At 40.3% G+C, this 20,626-nt stretch overlaps 1 protein-coding gene across 1 annotated transcript in view; it reads left to right on the forward strand.

Moving 5' to 3' along the window:
- The window catches only part of LOC129092280 (protein bicaudal C homolog 1-like), a 55,120-nt gene extending 43,164 nt beyond the window's left edge, over nucleotides 1-11,956 (forward strand). The window contains 13 exon segments of the mRNA XM_054600174.1: nucleotides 858-1,056; nucleotides 2,843-3,004; nucleotides 3,884-4,071; nucleotides 4,186-4,327; nucleotides 5,775-5,928; nucleotides 6,218-6,377; nucleotides 6,473-6,512; nucleotides 7,007-7,161; nucleotides 7,360-7,462; nucleotides 7,465-7,515; nucleotides 7,873-8,036; nucleotides 9,341-9,440; nucleotides 11,731-11,956. Coding sequence (XP_054456149.1) covers nucleotides 858-1,056; nucleotides 2,843-3,004; nucleotides 3,884-4,071; nucleotides 4,186-4,327; nucleotides 5,775-5,928; nucleotides 6,218-6,377; nucleotides 6,473-6,512; nucleotides 7,007-7,161; nucleotides 7,360-7,462; nucleotides 7,465-7,515; nucleotides 7,873-8,036; nucleotides 9,341-9,440; nucleotides 11,731-11,858 — 1,746 coding nt within the window. The 3' untranslated portion in view covers nucleotides 11,859-11,956.
- The last annotated feature ends 8,670 nt before the right edge of the window (nucleotides 11,957-20,626 follow it).

Raw genomic sequence — 20,626 nt, forward strand, 5'->3', positions numbered from 1 at the left:
CCAGTCCCGCCTGTCTCTTTGAGATGCCCAAGTCCCATCCTGAGCCAGGGCTCAGTGCCCAAACCCGACAGGCCTGCTGGGACTGATGTTGAGTTGCCAGTGTAAACACTGCCCTTAGCCCAGATCCTCTTAAGAACCCTTCACTTAAACATTTTAACGAGGTGACAGCAGTAATCCAACAAGGTCCGTCCAAATGCATGTCGTAGCCTGGGTGCTCCCGGCACTTTGGCAGACCCATAAAAGAGTGTGTGTGCATGTCGGAGGGACTGATCGTGATTGAAATCCATTTTTTAAAAAGCTCAACTCTCACAAAAAGCAAAGAGCCAGGACATGATTTGTGCTCACTTACCGTTTTTACTTGATGTTTATTAAGGGGAAGGGCTTCTGATGTAGAAAATGAAGTCATTTCTCTAACTGATGTTAAATCTTTTTGTTTATAATTCATTCTTGTTAATTTAGTGCCTCATAGTGTAATAGTCATTGAGTTACAAGCATTGCTTCATATTCTCTTCAATCGTATCATGAGCGAGTTTGTATGTTATGCAATTGATTAAAAACTGCTTTTTCTCTCAAACTCTGTCTCCATCTCTCTCCCACACTGCCTCAATGTTTATCCTTCCAATCTATCCTAATTCCCTCTTCCTTCCTCCCCTTTATGTTTGTCTCCCCCTCATCCTCCCTTTCTCTGGTGCCAACATTCCCTATCATATCTATCCCTCTGCCTCCTCCCCTTCCTCTCCTCCTCTGCCTCTCTCTCACGGCTTTCCCCTCCCTTCTCTTTTGCCTCTCTCCTTCCCATTTTCCTCTTACTTCTTTTACCACCCCACCTGTCTTTTCTTTACTCCATCACCTCTCAGTCTGTGATAGTAAAGAGCGTGGAGAGGAACGCAGTGAACATGTACGAAGCCCGAAAATTCCTCCTGGGCCTGGAGAGCAACGGGGTGTCATCCTCCTCGCCCTCTGTGGCGTTGAATCCCACCGCCAACGTCCCGTCCCTCATCTGCCCCGTTGGCCTGGACATCCTGGCCTCAGCTGGCCTGGGGCTGAGCAATCTGGGTATGACACCGTCCAACTTGTTAAGAATGTGCAACTTTTTCCAAGTTGCTGGGGAAGATAAACTGGTGTTGAAAGATTTTCCCTTGCAGCAAATGCATTAAAGATAAAATGTCTTTTCAGAGGAACTAATGCCCTCATACATCAACATCATTCGCGTCTACACCAGACACACACAGAGAGAATCGCCCCGAGATTCTCCCCTAGCAACACATCCATTTAAGCTATCGCTGAGCCAGATCTCCTCAAAGCCTGTTATCACCTGGTTAACTGAATCACTGAGTGCAAGCGATTTCTAAAATCAGATACAACGATCTTCTCAACATTCACATAAATCACAGCTAGTGAGTCATGGCACCATCATCTGTATGCGCTTTACGGAAGGAGTTGTTCTTCTGCAGGACTGACCTCACCATCATGGAATGACTATCATGCCAAGAAATGAGTCCAGTTTGTACAAATCTTTGATCAGCCAACCATCAGAAAATAATCTCAATTTCGAATTTAGTTGCGCCACTCTGAATGAATCGTGAGCTTGTGAATCATGGGATGATGAACGGTTATAACTGGCGGAGGAGTTTTTGTCTGCAGTGCCGACCTCAACATGAAGGCACAGAGTTCAGCCTGGAAGAGTTTTTTTTTTTACTTTTTTAAATGGACTTTTTTTTGGAGTTGTATCATAGAATGACTAATTAACTCCAGCTATCTGTTTTTTACTGTCCCAAGATGTTTTATTAACGGACTTTAGGAACATGGAAATGAGGACATGAGTATTCCATCAGTGGTAAAGAAAAAGCAGATGGTGGAATAAGCTGACAAGAAGTAGCTCATGGCTGTAAGAACACATCAGCAAAATATATTTTGTTTTGCTTTGTGTATCTTTATCATGAAATCCTGAGAACAACACATCTACACTATAATACTTAAAAAAATGTTCTCCCATGTTTGAGAAAGGAGGTATATGACAATAGTTGAATAATATCCATAATTCAAGTTCTCTTATTGTAAGTCGCTTTGGATAAATGCGTCTGCTAAATGACTGTAATGTAATGTAATAATATGTTTATATATGTATTTAATATCTGCGACCATGGGGTTATATGTAGCATGTGAGCACTGATATTAGGTCTGTATTTGTATGCAAGATTTTTTGCAATTGTATTTATTTTTTTGAACAGAATTTTCAAATAGCATTTTATGTCCTTGTGTTCCCACTGAATTTAATAAAAAAAAATTGGACACACAAAAAAACAATGTGCTATTAAGTTCCGGTGCAGTAGAAACTCTCTCGCTGTCTCGTTTAAACCCAGGGCCCGGGGGTGAAGCTGTGGACGGCCACATCCTGGCCTTTAGTAATTGCTACATGCCTCTTTTCCTCAGATTACAGACCAGTCTGCCAGAAGAGGACTGGGCCTTATTCCTGGAGCCAAACTAGCCCCTTGTTAAAGCCACAAACCTGCTTCTTTCTGTTTTCATATGCCGTGTTTGGGTTTAGACACCAAGCACCACATTGTTGGTGCTCTCAATAACATGGTTTCATAGGGTATGAGGACATACGAGATATGTACTTTAGCCTCCACGACCTTGTAGAAATCTAAGAAATTCTTCCTCTTGTTTGCCGTCTGGTTGATGACAGTTGGATGGAATTCCAGTGTAATAGCCGGGAGACCAGGATTATTTTTTGAAGGCTGTAGTGCAATGTGTGATTAGCTTGAAAAAAAATGTCTCCATGCTTTGACAGGACCACCGCTGATCTATTCTCCTGTTCCCTCCTCTCTGGTCTGCTCAGGTTTCCTGGGTGCGACGGCGGCCCACTCCCTCACCAACTCCGCTGCACCCAACGCCGTCCTCAACAGCTTAAATTCCTCCATGAGCCCTCTGCAGACACAGAGTCCTAGCACACCCACACCCACCCCCTCCCTCTGGCCCAGCTCCCTAACCAGCACCCAAGGTTTGTTTATTGGCCAATAATCATTTGCAAAGATCCACACAAAAGATATCTCGCTAATGATATTATAGAGAAACCTCGGCCATAAAGTCTTGCAGATGCGATTTGCCCTTTTTTACCGCATCTGATTGCAATTATCCATGTGGCAAAGAAAAAATGTGCATGAGGCCAAAGCTTTGGTTGTGAGGGGGGGAGTCAGCCTGAGCTAAGAGACATTAGACTTTTTTTGAGTTTATAAAATACCTGCAGCGATCACATCTCAGCAGAAAAATAAGTGCTTCTCCCTATCAAGAGAGATGCTGTGCGCATCTACGCATGTGGCACTGCAGCGTAACTCTATTGTTAATTTCAATATTCTTATGCATTTTCAAAAATGACATGGAGAGCTTTGTTTATTTATTTTTCATGACACAACTGTCATTGCATCCTGTAACTACATTGCAGTGACTGCAAACTTTCTGAAGACACTGATAATTTCACTGTTACTGCATGTGACTATTTTTGCAATGAGGCCCTTTTGTATAGAAAGGGCACGATATTTTGCCAAAACTATATTACCTAATTTAAATATGTGCAAATGGCTTAGGAGCATCTAGACACTTGTTAAGCAGTGCAGTTAGGGGTGAATTTTACCCCCTTTGGGGGTGTTTTGAAAATGACTTATTCTTATTTTCACAGGTTTAGTGGCTGCAAAAGGTGCATAATGCTTTTGTTTATTCGCCCTGAGGGTTTTGGGTTATAAGGTTTACTATAAATGGGTAGATGGATGGACAAATAGACAAAAACCTAGAGGTCTCAAGGAAAATTGTGCACATATCCCTTATGAAACTCCTAAAAGTTAAACATTTTCAATGCTACATTCTTCACCACTTCTGTTTTCAGGCTTCTCATCTCAGCTGATGCTGCATCCCGCCACCCAGGCCACATTGAGCAGCATCCTGCTGTCAGGTGTTCAGGGTTACACACAGAATACACCGTCCCCTCCGCCCGGCCTCGCCCCCATAGATAAGCAGACCAACGGGGTCCCTGACTGCACCAAGGGCTCCTGCACTCTCAACGGACATGTCAAGGTCGGCCCAGTAACACACCACCTGCTGCAATATTTTGAGTTCACTTTGACTTTTCTGTTTAGTAAATGTGTCCCTTATGTATTTTTCTCCATATGTCCATGTGTGCATGTACAGCATCCTGGCTCAGTCTATGGGAGGATAGCGACTGCATCACTTGCAGAAACAGTTTTGAGTCCAGCCCCATGTGACTCGGTCCAGGAGGCCAGTGGACACAATCCTTCAGAACCGCGGTCCAGCAAGTCCAGCCAAGATGAAGGTATTCCTCTTATGCAACTCATAGAGAAACACAACCAGCCTAAAACTCTATCTGGCTTTTTTCAATGTCTAAACTACAGTTATTGCTCTTATAACTAAAAACAACTTCATTTGAATCAGATAAGAAGTGATGTGATGGCAAATCATACTTATTCTGCCCACGTAGCAGCAAAGAATTTTGGATAATTTGCCCAATGTTGCGAAACGCCCAACTGCAGCCTGAAATGAGCACCCACATGCCTTTCATCTGTAATGTTTAGTTAACCTTGTGACCCCCAGTATATTTAACTCAGATTATTTCCTTTTACTTTCAACCCTTTTCTATGGCCATGTATTTTTTAAGGGAATAATAGTGAATGTTTTTATAAAATATTATTTTCAACTCGATTAAGAAGTTTATTGTTAGTCTACTTTTATTGGGAGTCTTGCTGTCTTTGTGGGTCAGTTATGTTAATGACAAGCTTGTGATTTATGTGTGATTTTAACCTTGGATGGATACATTTTTTTTGAGCAGTCAACATTTTTTCAACTTTGCTGGACCTTGCAGACTTAACATAAATGTCCAATTTGAGCTTTTCCACTTGAGATTTATGTAACCCTTAAACCCACTTTGAGAAAAATGCCTTGAATGAACTTATTTCTATTTCTCTGTACTGACCTCACACTGCCTCTGACTACGTTTATTGAGTTGGAACGGAGACAGATTAACTGCTGGTCTCCTCGTGGTTGAGAAAAAGCCCTCTTTCCTTGGTGTCTTACGCTCGCGGTTTTCCCCTCAAACTCTCACTCTCACGCGTCTCGTTTTTCGCTGCTGTTTTCTGAGCTGGTCCTCCCCCAATGCGGTGCGTCCCGGTAAGGTTTCCTCTCCCTCCCTTACCTCCTCCTGGGGCCCAGAATTTGTTTGGACTGGCTCGCCCAGTCCGACTCGACTCTACCCTGTGGAATGAGAGCGTGCAGGGGGATTGTTCAAACATTAAACCCCGGAGAGATTCATTAGATTGACTGACATCATATTATTTAAGCTATACAGCACACCATGTACATTCAGCATACACACACACACACACACACACACACACACACACACACACACACACACACACATCTTGTTACACAGAGCAGGTTCCTGTTAGGCTGAAAGTAGAGCAGCTGGAAGGAAAACCACTGTAATTACTGCTGGTGTGTTTTTAATTAATCCAGGATCCCACTGAGACTTGTCAAGATTAAACGCATGCACACATACGCCCACTAAGCTACAAACCTCTTTTACACTGAGTGACCAGTCACTGCATGACACATTGAAAAATGATATGTTGCAGCAATGGTTGTCATGGTATTGTGTATTTTCTGTGTAGAAGCCAGGGGACAGCTGTAAACTCTAAAACTTTAAAGCTTTAAAGAAATGAAAAGAAAGTTAATCAACTTGTGTTTTTGTATGGTTCCTTCAGGTTCTGACACATTTGTGGAAGTGGGCATGCCCAGAAGCCCCTCCCACTCAGCCAATGGAAATGAGCTGAAACAGATGCTGGCTTCATGTAAGACGTCCTCGGGGAAGCGACAGGCTGTGGAGCTTCTGCAGGGCACCAAGAACTCCCATCTACAGTATGTTTGGATCTACAGCTCGTATTGCTACTGTTTAACACTTACACTGAGATATTTTACAGCACTTGCTCTTACAGAAACACTGGTATGAAATTGTATTGAGTAGAATCACCCTAAGCAAACATATTACATTTATTTAAAGTCTGTCAAAATCAGATTTTACCACACAAAGTGAAGAAGAGGGTTATTTTGTTCGTTAACAGCCTTTGTGATGATGTGAGGAGACGAGATAAACGGACTAGATCTTTTTTCCACTCGCGATAACCATAGTTCTGTGTAATCCCCACAGCTCTGACTGTCTCCTCTCGGACGCTGAATCCAGCTCGTCAGACAGCCCTGTGGCCGATAAGAGGGCGCCCGGCAGCGAGCGAGCCGCTGAGAGGGCAGCGCAGCAGAACGAGAGGGAGCGAATCAGACTGGTACCACAGACCTCCTTCGCCAATATACAAGTATACAAAAATCCAACACACACATAGAAAGAAATACACAGTTTTGGGGATATTCTTAAATTAGAAAGGAATAAAACAATCTGCTGTCTTTTCAGGCATTTGACTATGAACAGAAAAAGCTGTTGGCAACCAAAGGTAAGTTGTTATTTGTGTCTGATCAAATACTGCCATGTCATTTGTAGTGCCTGAATGTGCCTTGCATGAACATTATCTAAATCTGCCACATAATCTAAAGGTCACAATAGTTAAAAAAAAAAAACTTACCCCCTCGGAAATGTTAGCTATAGCCAACTTATATACTTCATAACTCTTGAACTGCATTGAGTCTTTTTGGGATCCAGAATTGTTAAAACACACAAAACTCTATCTAAAAATGTAGTTAAGAATCCAAGGCTTGCAATGATACTAACAATGTAAATTATGTGTGAATAAAATACTGTAAAATTCATTTTTATGCTGCTTAAGTGCTTAAACAAGTGTAAAATATCAAACTTTAAATCTATTTAATGGGAGCATGGACGACATTCAAGTGATAAAATAAATAGAAAGACAAGATTTTTCATGTTTACAAAACATAATTTTGCATTATCTCTGTAAAAGTGTATCACTGTATGTATGTATCCACACAGCTATGTTAAAGAAGCCTGTGGTGACTGAGGTGCGGACTCCTACCAACACCTGGAGCGGTCTGGGCTTCTCAAAGTCGATGCCAGCTGAGACCATCAAGGAGCTGCGGAGAGCCAATCACGTTTCGTACAAGCCCAGCATGAGCACCACCTATGAGGTCAGACATACAGTGGATTGCCATTCTTGTCGTCTTGGATCAATAACTTTACTGTCTTTATGTGTATATTATAGAAGATTTTTTTTGTCTTACCATGTAGATTGTCGTTAGATGTTTCTGTTCCCTATATTGAGATGAAGTGTCATAACTCTTTGTTAAAGGTTTGGATTGTCTTTCTCTCTTTGCGTTCTGTCTCAGGATTCCCCGCTGTCCTTGTCTCGATCCAACAGCAGGGAAGGCTTAGGGAACGGCAGTGACTCCGAAAACTGGCGAGACAGGAACGGTAACGGCCTGCCGAGTCACGCGAGTTCCCCGCCGCTGTCGGTAGCCCGAAGAGGAAGCAGAACAAATGTGGTCAGTTGAGCATGTTTTGGCAGTACATTACTTGTTGGAAAGACGTTCCTTTGCAAAGAGTTACACAATATGTTAAGTTTTTGGCATTGATGTTGAAATATATATTTTTTAAAGTTCAGAGATGGCACTTCAGCTGACTTTCCCTTTGTCTGCCTCTTAACAGGAGCTGTATTAGTCTCATCAATCAAAATTTTCTAGCACATTGTTTTCTGACTTTATCTTCATTTCTTGGCTAATTAAAAATGGTGTGATCACTTTAGCTCAGATGTGAATGAATTATTGCTGGGGTTTTTTCGCTTTCTTTACATTTATCATTGTTTTTTTTTTCATTTATTTCCCCAATCCTATGACGGACAGCTGCAGAGCATTACCTCAGCAGCAGCAACTACATGGACTGCATCTCCTCGATAACTGGCAGCAACGGCTGCAGTCTGAACTCGTCTCTGAAAGGCTCAGACCTGCCTGAGCTGTTCAGCAAGCTGGGCTTAGGGAAGTACACGGACGTCTTCCAGCAACAAGAGGTAGCGCAGAATGAGAACACCCCCTGGTTATGATTTTAACCAGCTTTAGGAAGGCCACTTTTTGAAATGTAATAGGTTAAAGATTTCTAGATAGCCAGTTGAAACGTTATATGTAAAGTCAATATGTTTATTACTTTATCAAAGTTATGTAACTTTTTATATTTGATTACTTTTATAACAGATGTTTAAGCTGGACAATAAAGCTGAAAATTATCAAAAAAAAACTTAAACCAGGAAGCGTAAACCTTTCAACTGTACTCAACACTGAGTACTGTCAAGCTTTAAAGTTTTTCAATATAACTTGAATGATGATTGTAACATGGCAACAGAATGAATGTTATATTCTACATATAAGCTTCTTACCGGGAAAAAAAAGATTTTTCGGATGTAATGCCTTTGAAACCAACAACATTTTGATAAGTAACTGATTTTTCAATACCTATCTCACTTACATGTAGCTAGTTACTCCCCTAAAGAGATTTTAATGTGGGACTGTCGAGCTGAAAACGGGCATTGACAGTTTCCAAAACAGCAAAGAAATTCCACTTTTTGTCTTAACTTCTCCTTCTAGCGCCACTATTAGATTCACATTTGTGGTTTAGAGTGAAATATCTCAAACTATTGGATGGATTACTATGAAATTTGCTACAGATATTCAAGGACCCCAGAGGATAAATGCTTATGTCTTTGTTGATCCCTTAACTTTTCATACAGCGCAATCTTAAGGTGTCCAACACTAAGTTTTTATCAGAATACCTGCAAACCGACAAATGTTAGTACTATAACATACTAAACCAAGATGGTGAACCAGGTCTGCTATACTTGCTCAACATCAGCATGTTAGCATGTCGATTAGCACAAAGTGTCGCGGCTAGCATTGCTGAAACTAAAGCTATGAGCTGTAAATGAAAAGGTGTCTGAAAAACATTCCCCTACAATATTAACACACTTTATGGGCATATTTGCTCTTCTTTTGGCTTCTGAAGTACATTGACCTCTAGAACTTTTAAACTTCCTCAATGCAATATGTTGTAGTGTCTTTTTAAAGTATTTAATATAATGGATATGTAACACAAGATAAAAGTAGGAAGAACATGTGTGGTAACTTTTTGCTGCTCAAACATACGGGTTGGAGCTGGGCATGTTCAGTCATCAGTTCATTGGAAAATTTGATAATGCAAAAGCTTGTCAAGTAAATAAAATTTCATGTAGTATTTTTAGTCATAGGTGGCAATTCTTAACACTTGTAGAAGTTGCTGAATTGTGGTACTAGTGGTGTTAAATGGGCTTGTTGCTGCTTCCAGATTGACCTCCAGACATTCCTGACTCTAACAGACCAGGACCTGAAGGAACTCGGCATCACCACCTTTGGAGCCCGCAGGAAAATGCTGCTCGCCATCTCAGGTACAAATCAAGAACTTTTCACGTTTCGTATTTCACGTCCTTCCTCTTCCCCGTCTTTCTCTGCTATCAACTGACCCAAATTGACCAATAAAACAAAATAAACAGAGAAGCTACAGTGAAGATATGCCTGCAAACGACCACCTGGGTCTCAAGTTGGTTCTTTCCTGCGTTGATTATTACTGACACCAGCTGGAGCCTCGACCTGTTGGGTCTCGCTGAAGGCAGTTCACAGAAATTGTCTCCGGCGTGTTCATTATTGTTTCCTATTTTGTCTGTTGCTACCACAAGTCTGAGTGGAGCCCAGCTGTGCAGAGGGCAAAGAGGGAACTCCAACTGACAGAGGTCATCAACACTGCCAACCACTGGCTTTGAAAGCTTTAGGTGGCCTTTAGTATTGGCAGACTACTAGAGAAGTGCAACTAAATTTGTCTTGTAAAGATACATGAAACAATGTTGGAGTAAATGGGATAAGGGCACATTCTTCTCACATGACTGTGTTGGTAATCCTCCAGTTGTTCCAGCTGCTGCCCGATGCTGATGTAGACTCTGTCATGTTTTTTGCACTGGATGTAATGTGAATGTTGTTGGAGTCACACTTCATTACCGATGTCATGTTTTGGACATTGTAATAGCTAGTAATAGTTGTTAAGCTGCATACGTTAATCATGCTCATGTTGGGATCATGAGCTTCCTGTCATGGATACTCAGTAAAGGTTCAGAAACCTCAGACCAGAGCCAGGGTTCACAGTTGGAGCAACAAAGTGGAAACGGCAAGGTCAGTGCTGATTTTTAAGAAAGCAGAGCGATTCAAGGCCAGAATTGTATTTTTATTGCCCGACGCCTCAGCCAAGTGCAGGTCAACTTTCATCGCCACTGGCCGACTCTAGGGCTCCAAACCAGGAGCGTGCACGTCTCTGTCTGTCTCTTTGTCTTTCTGTATTTTTGCTTCTAATTATAAAAAGATAGAATGCGAGTCACGGCAATCCAGGTTCTGACTTCCTGCTGGTCTGCCAGTAAAAAGAGCTGCTGGAGCGAGCTGCCTGTCTCCAGTAATCAGACTGAAGGTTTATGCTGGCAGCAACAGAACGTGGTTATCATATGAATAACTCAGAGAAGCCGTGACGTGACATTTTTATGAAAGCATTTTGTCCAAACTTCTGTGTAAAACACAGATGGGTACAAAGAGGGCTTTTGTTGATCTGAGCAAACCTGTAGTGATCTGAATCCAGTTTTCATGTCATTTTTGATGAATGGGGGCTAAAAAGAAACGTTAAGGAGAGACACCCCAGGTGCAAAGGTTAAAAGATTTAACTAATAAATATTACCCTGAAACTTCCCCAGTGCATAACTTGCAACAAGACAATTCATTTTCGTATTACAATATTCTGAATGTGCATGTTTAAATTTGCAAATTAGGCATTCTCTTATTAAATCTGTGCTAATTTGCATACATTGGATATTACCTTGTTCAAAATTCTTTTTTCATTTTGTTCACATAATAGAGTCAAAGGTTTCTACCGAGGGGAATTTTTAGATATCTCTTTGTATTCACTCCATAAATCTAAAAATACTGTCAACAGCCATTAAGAAAAGCCATTTTGCCTTGTTTTAGGAAAAAGATGTTATACAAGTCAGGCTATGAATGATGTATGAACCAACCCCTTTTTAAAAACCTTCAGGATATAGATAGGAATGAAATTGCAAAGTTCGGTGAATGTTAGTGGTACTGAAGTGGAGATTTCTGGCTCAGAGTATGAGAAAAAACGAATTGTGAGAAAAGGTCCTCTAAAGATACGTATTGTAAATTCCATACATTTTACTCTAATTTCTACTTTACAGGTAAATAGACAAGACATTTTATAGATATCCCCCTAAAACTTGCCAAGTTGATTACTTAGATTAAGATAATAACTTTTTGTATTACAGGTTTTCTGCAATATTATGTTTAAATATGCAAATTAGGCATTATCTAATGCAAACCTTTGATGATTTGGGGAGAAATCTACAGACCTAAATAGACAAAGTAGTTTAGTAAACACTTAAATGTGTATTTTGGATGTTTTCTATCCACTACTCTGAAAGTAGACGAAAGTAGATGTTATGGAAGCAAAATAACCCAGAATCTCAAAATCACCAGAGCATGAAAACGATGTTTTTGCCTGAGGTGTCTATTTACTCTTTCACCGTCTCTATTTCTTCACTGTGATTTACTACAGCTCCAAACGCAACACTAGAAGTAGTTGCATCACCTTTACTCCTGCTTATGTTCTGTTTTTTTTTCTCAACACAGAACTAAACAAGAACCGGAGGAAACTATTTGAGCCACCCATCAGGTCCTCTTTCCTGGAAGGGGGAGCCAGCGGCCGCCTCTCCCGTCAGTTTCACGCAGACATAGCCAGCGTCAGTGGGCGATGGTAGGTTCCTCCAGACCTACAGGCCATCCTAGAACCGTCCATGATGGAGACCAGCCTCCAGTGTCATTCTGTGCCTCGGCAGCCCTGGTTTAAGCTGAATGAAGACTGTTCAAAACGTTGTCGTTGCCATATAGTATAAATATATATATATATATATATATATATATATATATATACATATATATTAAAAAAGCCATAGTTTTACCTGAAGTGCCAACAGGAAAGAAGGGATTTCCCAGAAACATGAGGTTCAGTGTTCACTCCTTTTATAGAGCCATCTCGTCTCTCTGGAGCATTTATATATGAACGTTTGTTGTTACGGTTCTGATGAAGGGTACTGTCCAGTATTTCTGTCCAATTTTCGTTCAAGGGAACAGGCAGAATGATTAGTACAATCATTTTACACATTGATACTACCTGCATTTGTATCATGCCGTTGTATCAGTGACATGCACTTTAATATTACTAGACTTTTGCCTGTGAGAGCCTAATTCCTTAGATTAAAAATAACTATGCATTTTTTTTATTTTTTATTATTGACTAAAAGCACAGATGCATTTTGTACCAAACCAAATGTTAGCACTTACCAGTGAGTTTAAGGGCACCACCAAATGAAGTGCAAAATGTGTCCATGCACCAAAGTGGTGACTTAATTATCTTTAACATATACCAAAGGAAAGTATCATTGTGGCCTTTGACCTCTGGCTGCCTTAAGTGTTTTGATTGGTGGACATTCCTCCAAGGTCAGTGTTTGTGTCCAACCGCAGACTGTTTGTATGTCTGTGTGTTTACTAGACAAAAAAAAAATCTAATATTTTGTACTCACTATGCATTATGATTTTATTTTTAGTTTTTATTACCATTTTAGGGGACTGGGTGGGATGTTTAACGGTAATCAGTTTACATTTGTATTTTTTTATACATTCATGAATGAGTTTCTATGATTTTTGTAATTAGATTATTAGTATCTTTTACCTTTTTTTTTTTCCTGCCTTTTTAATCTGTGGAGCCGTAATGTGGCTGTGCCATGAGACAGTAGCAGAGACACGAGGCAGTTAGGCAAAGCTTTAAAGGCCTCTCTCTGATTGTGTCAACAGGCATTTTTTCTGTGGTTCTCCTTCTCTGTTTGTTTATAGTACATGGTCTTTTGTCTCTTCTGTTATTTGTCAGTGTTGGCCTCCCAGTGGCCCCTTCTGTGCGCCGAAAATCTCACAAAGCACTCTTCCGTGTATCCAGACCTCGAGTTGCTATGCTAGAATCGTGTGCCCTTTTTTGTCTTCCTTTTAACTGGCCGTTCCATTTAAAGCAAGGAAGGACCTAGAATAGCAAGGCCATGCTTTTTTGTAGCAAAAAAGTGCCAATGTACATAGCTAGTTTTCAGCAGGGAGATATTTCGTTAAGAACACAAATATTTTGGTCTGACTTTACGCTCCAGTAGGGACGTGCATCACACAAAGAACCAGTATATTCACAGCCAAAATGGTGTCATATGAGAATATATCTTCAAGAGATACAAAAGAGAAACCAAAGTCATCAGAAGGACTAAGATTTAATATGAAAACAAATACAAATCTGGAAGTTTCTAGTATCAGTCAAGCAATCTAATATCCAGGAAACCTGGTTAAGCAGTATTTAATGAAGTTACATTATACACCCAGCAGCAGTGTTGTATCATCAAAGCTAGCATTTGTTCTGGACTCCTGTATTGTTTGTTCATGTGTTTTGAAAAAGAAAACATCCTTTTCAAACAGTTCATTAACTTTGGATATCTCAAGTGTTATTTTGCTTGATATTCTTTAGATTTATCTGAGGATTTAGCCTTCAAATCGATCCAGCTTCCAAAGTCTTGAGTACTTTGTATCAAGAGCAACAAAGTGCCTCTTTGTAAAAAAGAAAAAAAAAAAGAAATTCTGGGAAATGGTGTTTCTTTGCAATAATAAGGGTGTAAAATCTAAGACTGACAAAGGTATTATTTTGGTTTAATGAGTACAGTGTATATAATCTATTAGGTATGTAGAGGACGCTTTTGAGAAATGATCACGGTCGAGTGCATGAACATTTACCTCGCCAAATTTTACAACGAAAGAAAGTAACAGCAGTCCTCACATGTTCTCATACAGAGAGAAGTCGATAATTTGGCACTTCTCTTCAATTCGCAATGATTCCCTTTAAGGTGATTTGTTGCTTATCATGTTCGCTTTTAACCACTTTACAGCCTCCCTCGCATCTGATTTCAGCCACTCTCAATGTGGTTGTCAAGTAAATAACACTATACTAACCAATAATTTGACACGGTTGCCGACGCCAACCAGGTAAATGTCTTTTATTCCCTTGGAAGTCTTAAGAAAATGACATGAAGAGGGAGAATGCTAATCTAAAAAGGGATTCTTTACCCTGAGAGGAAACCCGGGGCCGGTTCGCCCCCACTCATCATGGTACTACATTGAAGCTGTTGAGCACTTACTCTCCCAGTGCTGTGACTCGTGTTCCTGCCTTGCAGACATTTGTTTTCATCCCTTAACTTGTTAGGATGCGTTTGCTCGGAGGGCAGTAGAGATTTTTGTCTTATAAAGTGAATGTTGTTTAAAAAATATGCATGTTATTGCAAATTTATTACGGATTAGTGAAGGGACTCATCAAGTCAAAACGTTTACTGCCAACTTGTCTAGTCTTTGCCCTCTGATAGAGTAGATTCACAATTATGTCTTTGATTTGTTGTATTAGTACTATTGTTGTTCCCAAAGGGATTTATTTGAAGGAGTCTTTGTACTGCAATCAAATGGTACATTTATAATAAATGTAAACCACTAAGGATAATACATAACTTTTGTACAACTTTTTCATCTTATGCAACCAATGTTTTTGTGTGAGAAAGGTACAATTCTGCACAAAGTTCCAGAGAAGAATTTGTGTATAAACATTGCCATGTGGCCAAAGCTCTGTTCACTGTGGCATCTGTTGATGCTATTGTTATTCTAATTGTATTGTAGTACAGATATAAACAGGACATTTTGGAGAAACTGTCAAGCAGGCAAAAAAAATGTTTGTTCAAACATTCAAATATTATAAAGGTAATAAATTTATGCCAAAAAAAGTCCCTTTTATTGTTGTTTTTTTATGCATAACACAAGAATGTTCAGATATAATTGTCTTTAAGTGTCTTTTCCATAGTTCTCAAAAAGGCAGGAAGATGATGTTAGCTCTGAGCTATCAGGAAATCCAGGCTTTTAGTATCTGTAAGATGCTGTGACCCCCAGAATGTTTTCTCAGAGCAGATAAGCACAGAAAGTATTAAAATGGCAAACCACAGAACCATTGAAAGCCCCCCTTCAGTCAGTGTTTTTAATGTAGTATTATGAAAAATGATGTACCCATACAGAATGAGGCTTATAAATGCATAATCACATACTAAACTCACTTTATCTTCTCTGTTTGTAATCAAAAACGCATACATACTCCCATGGTCCCATGCCATGTGGTTACGGTGCCATGCATGCCTACATGAGGCCTAATCCGTAGAGCCAGGATCTGCTTAATCCAACAGAATGAATCCGCTGCGACTAATGGAGATTCTGACGGAGACAATGTATAGCGTAATGCTCGTGAACAAATTCATTTTAAGCTCAGTCTCAAGTCTGTGGCTCTTAATTTACTGTCCATCTGTCCGCTCCACCAGGCCCGATGGACCATCAAAGAAGCGGAATTTATATTGAGATGTTTCTTTTTCTTTTCTTATACGATTGTTGTATTCAGTTTCCAATAGAAGAAAATGTTTTCCTCATTGTTTTTTCATTATTTTCCAGGCATTATCCAGGTCATGTAATCCATTTCCTCTGTGATGAATTGTCGGGTGAACAGTTCAGATTTTATAACCATCTGTTTGAGTGAGGTCACAAACTCTGCACTGTGTCGCCTGGCTGTGCCACATTTACATTAAGCCATGCCCATGTCTCTTATTTAATATAAGCACAGCAGCAACATTGGAGAATGAGACCATCGACTGCCTAAAATAGACAAACACTTGGATTAAAGCATTGTTTCCTCCTAAATTCTCTGCACATGCAGTGTAAATGAAAACCTCAAGGGGGCAGTGTTGCCACTTCAAATGACTTGCTTCTCTGATAAAACATGGACAATGGTTACTTGGCAACAGATCATTTATTACATGTTTAGAGATTATTAAATAATACTAAAAACTACTGGTGTTTTATTTGTGGAATGTAATATGCTCAATAAAAGAATGCCATTTACTTATTACCTCTAATATATATTTTATATTTGCATTTTTATGTTGTTTTGAATCTGATTTTCTTTTTGAAACATAGACTTTACACACACAAACACTTTTCAAAGCTGTATTTTGCCTGAGGTAGAGTGGGGTGATTCAATTTTCCATATTATCCATGTTCATATTTACTGCTCCGAAAGTCATCCACAGGCCTCCCTGTTTATGGCAGCAAATTTTTGTTCAAATAGTGAATAGAGAGCGGGAGGGAGAGCCTATCAACCAACGCAAATGAGCCCTTAACAAGTTCTTTTGTTGTCTCAATCACTCTGTCATCCTCTTTCATTGTTTTCCATAAAGAAAACAGAACGACTTCATGTTAACATAACAACACTGAAGGATGTAAATACTGGTATGTTATCCTGAGGTCGCTCAGGGGTGATGTACAGGAAGGATATTGACAAAACATGTATAACTGTCAGCTGCCAATTCCTCATATTATGAATATATCAGAGTTGTATTGTAATCTCTTTTTTTGCCTTACTGAGAAACTTAAAGTAGAGCTAGCTTCCACAGGAATAAATACACTTTTATTTTACCATATAAAGCAATCACACACGCTTTAAGCCTAATGGCTCTAGAGAAAAGCTATTAAATCACGAATATCAAAGCCTCTGTTCCCCTCACTTTGGGCGATTATGTGTACAGCACAGCTGGCAATCATTCTCAGTGCCCGGCATGACTAATTTGAATTTCATGTTCTATTGTGAGAGACGGACAGAGTGAAAGACGGCGAAATTGCAGAGAGAACGAGCTATGGGCTTTCCGTGACTAACCAACCATGCATTTATTCTGCATCCTGGCAGACTCGCCACTTGAAGACCAGCAGAGTCCACAGCATTACATATTGTTCTCATGAGCAGCTTGCCTTCGCAGGAAAGGTGTAAATGAGAGGAGCTGTGACTTGGTTGCTACCTCACCATTCCTGGCTCTCATCCAACAGGCAATATGCTCTTTGTGTCTGTCTGGCTCTTTGTGTCTGTCTACCTGTTTTTTTTTTCCTCCTTGTTCATGCAAAACAACACAAATCTCACACTGACAGATTATTGTGTGCATATCTGCAGCTCCTAGTACATTCAGCGACAGTATGAGATTGTGCTGTAATAATGCATGTAGTGTAGTGTGCATTGTTATTTTACAATAAGCCAGACCATTATAAGGCTATTGCTTTTTTTGCTTTAAGCCTTGCAGGCATATTTTCTTAGGAGGGAAAATATGTTGGTCCAGCCACCATCAAAGTTCAATCATGAATCCTACTTTTCATAACCTAACGTAATGTTTTTTTCTTTTCCCACATCCAACTCAGTCAGCAGAAGGAGGGCAATTAACCTAGATTTAACCTTTTCACCTCCACTCGAGGCAACTAGGAAAAGCCCCACCTGCTGGAGGCAGAATAAAATGGGGTTTCAGTGACAGAGTAATGTAGAAATGAATCTAATTCTGGATTCCAGCATGACATAAATGTATATTTAATGTATCATTATTATACAATCTAAGTGGCCAGTATAATAAACCTATTTCTCAGAATCGCGAGCGGGAAATGGATGAAGGGAAACCTCACTTCCGGAATTCCGACTGTCTCTTAGTTCAAATTAAAGTAACGAAACAACCATATTTGTCCTTTTCACAGCTTTCCAACTGACAAACATTAAAAAAAAGATGGCTGTTGTCCATAAGAGGAGACGAGGGAACATGATTTACCGTGAAGACAGGCACTTACATTACTTCTGTGTCTTGCTTTTCTAGGAAAATGAACTACTTGCCCACCCAGAGTCCCGCTTGCAAATGTTTTTAAACCACAGGCTGCCAATTGGAAGAATTGGGGAGAAGATAAACAATGCCAAACTCAAACAGCTGAACCTATTTAGTTGAGATGTGGATGAAGCGGCAGGTGATCAAATGGGGAAGTGACAATATGGCGAAGCAGCTGCAGGAACACAATTAGCACTGCCGTCTCCAGGTGAGTGAGTCGTTAGCATCTAAAGTAAACCTGACAAGCATCACATGGGGGAAAGAAAGTGGGAAACATAAAGTAATTTACATTGCTAATTCTGACTATTTTACACAAATGTCTTACAGGATAAAGTGATGGCATTTTGGACAGACATGGATGTAAGTTGCAGCATGAGTGGTTGGCGGAGGCATACAAGGCCAGGCAGATTGCCAATACTTTTATTTTTTCCTTACTTTAACTAGACCCTCAGCAAACTCGGTGTGTGATGCAGCTCCAGTGTCCTCATTTGACCTCAACCAAGCCATAGGGAGGGTCATCAGTTGAGTCCACCACTTTGGCCACTTTGACTGGCTCCAAGGTGTTGACTATCGGGGTGGATGATGAGAGGACATGGGAAATGATTTGGATAAAAGGTCTCTGCATGCAGAATCAGTGGCTCGAGTTCCACTCCTCTTTTATTGGCTTTGGTCTGCAGGGCTTTCTCAATAATCCTGTCAGAGAGCATTTTTTGAGTGGATTCTGACCTCACATGAGCTGCCTCACAAAACTTGAGGGTTGCAATGCATTCTAACCCAGAGAGGGCTTTCGGATTAATCCTGCGCTTCCTCTTCAATAATCCCTGACATTTCAGTTGACACGTCCAACCTCAGAATAAGCAGGAGTTCAGCCCAGCTACCAGTAACAAAATTATAGGGTGGAAGTGTAGTATTGTGGAACAGGTAGTGAGGGAAATTGTGGAGCATTTGGATGGTTAAGTACATTCTTGGGCAGCACAGCTGGATACTGATAGGACAGTCGCCATTCCATCAACAAATCTTTGCAATAAGAGGTTGTGGTCGAAGGGAAGTGATGAATGCTGCTCCAACACAATCACAGCCGTGTCATGCCTTGTACACAACATACATGCAAACATGTCGCCTGCAGTTTTCTGGTTTTGCATCTGTCCAAAGAAGCTGTTGTTCCACTATTTTTTCCACCTAAAATGCAATTCTACTAGACGTCCTCTACCAATCAGATTGTACCTCTACCTCTGTTAACGAATTGTCTTGTTGCTGTCAGAATGTAAAGCTTAACCTCGTTGGGCTGCTGTCATTTCAGTGTCTCACTGATGTGTCCAACCTCAAGCTCTTGTTTTTAATTATAGCCAGACCCAGAGAGTGTCACAGCACCGAGTCCGTCCATGAGACCCCCCCAGGTGTCCATCTCCACGTCTCATCCATCCAGATCTGTCAAGACACCATCGGGGGACATTCCCTAACAAGACAACAACTTCTTGGTGAGGTTTCGATGTTTAAAACTTCTCATATACGTGACATCTCTTAAAGGTATAGTTCAACATTTTGGGAAAATGTGCTTATTTGCTTTGTTGTCAAGAGATTGATGTGAAAATAAATTCTACTTTATTGTCTGTATGATAAATATGAAGTGAGAGACAGAAGCCAGTGAGCTTCGCTTAGCATAACAATCTGGAAAACTAGGAACACAGCTAGCCTTCTGTCTAAAGGCAACAAAGCCCGCCTACCAGCAATTTTAAAGCTCACTAATTAACACATATATCTAATTTGTCTAATCTGTACAATACTTGACATGTAAACAACAAGATGTAGTTTTTCTGGGGGTTATAAATCTGACATTTCTTGACAAAGCAACCAGCAGAGACTTCAGGATGTTATTGTTCCCAGCAAAGAGTTAGTTCAGCACATAACCTCCTGTAAAATGAGATAATTTAGTTGGATTTTGTGCCTGTTAAATAAACAAGATAGTAAGTGTTAGTGAGCTTCAGAGTTGCTGGTAGGTGAATTTTGTTCCCTTCGGACAGAGCCACGCTTGCTGTTTGCGCTAGCTACATATTTATCTTACAAACAGACGAAGCGAATAAGCTTATTTCCCAAATGTGAAACTGTTCCTTTTGACGTTTCCTATATTGTGCATCCTCCTATCAGTTAAATAGATTAATCAACACCATCCCAGCTTTAAATTAGTCGCTCCTGATTAAACGTGTGGGCATGTTGTTGCATGTTGGCTAACAATGAATTTAATTATTCACTAGATTTTACTGTAACAACAGGGGAAGAAGATGAAGGCATTTAATTCCAGAAAAGCTCATATAAACTGGGATTTCATTTGGAGACCTGGAGACACACATGGCCGTTATCAATCAAACTGCAGCTATGGACTGAAGCCAGAGCTCACACTGCAAATCAATGACACGCTTCATTTACTGGCCTCAGACAAATGTGTTGTGGTGCGCTGTGACACACATTAAACCCTGGAGACTTGGTATTGTTTTCTCCCAATGTAAAATGGTGTGACTTGTGCTCCATATGCTGGCTCATAAATGGCCTCTTGAATGAGAAGGGATGTGTTGTTGCCGTAGGATGGGTGTCTGAGAGGATGATGTAGAAAGCAGGGAGTAAATATAACGAGAGGGAGATTTGGATTCTTCTTCATCCTTCTGATTTTGAAACCTATTTTGCCTGTTTTCTCCGACTACACCTCTCTCCCTGCTATTTCCCCATCTGTCACTGTGTGT

Source organism: Anoplopoma fimbria, chromosome 6 (assembly GCF_027596085.1).
Source record: "Anoplopoma fimbria isolate UVic2021 breed Golden Eagle Sablefish chromosome 6, Afim_UVic_2022, whole genome shotgun sequence".
Classification (NCBI taxonomy): domain Eukaryota; kingdom Metazoa; phylum Chordata; class Actinopteri; order Perciformes; family Anoplopomatidae; genus Anoplopoma; species Anoplopoma fimbria.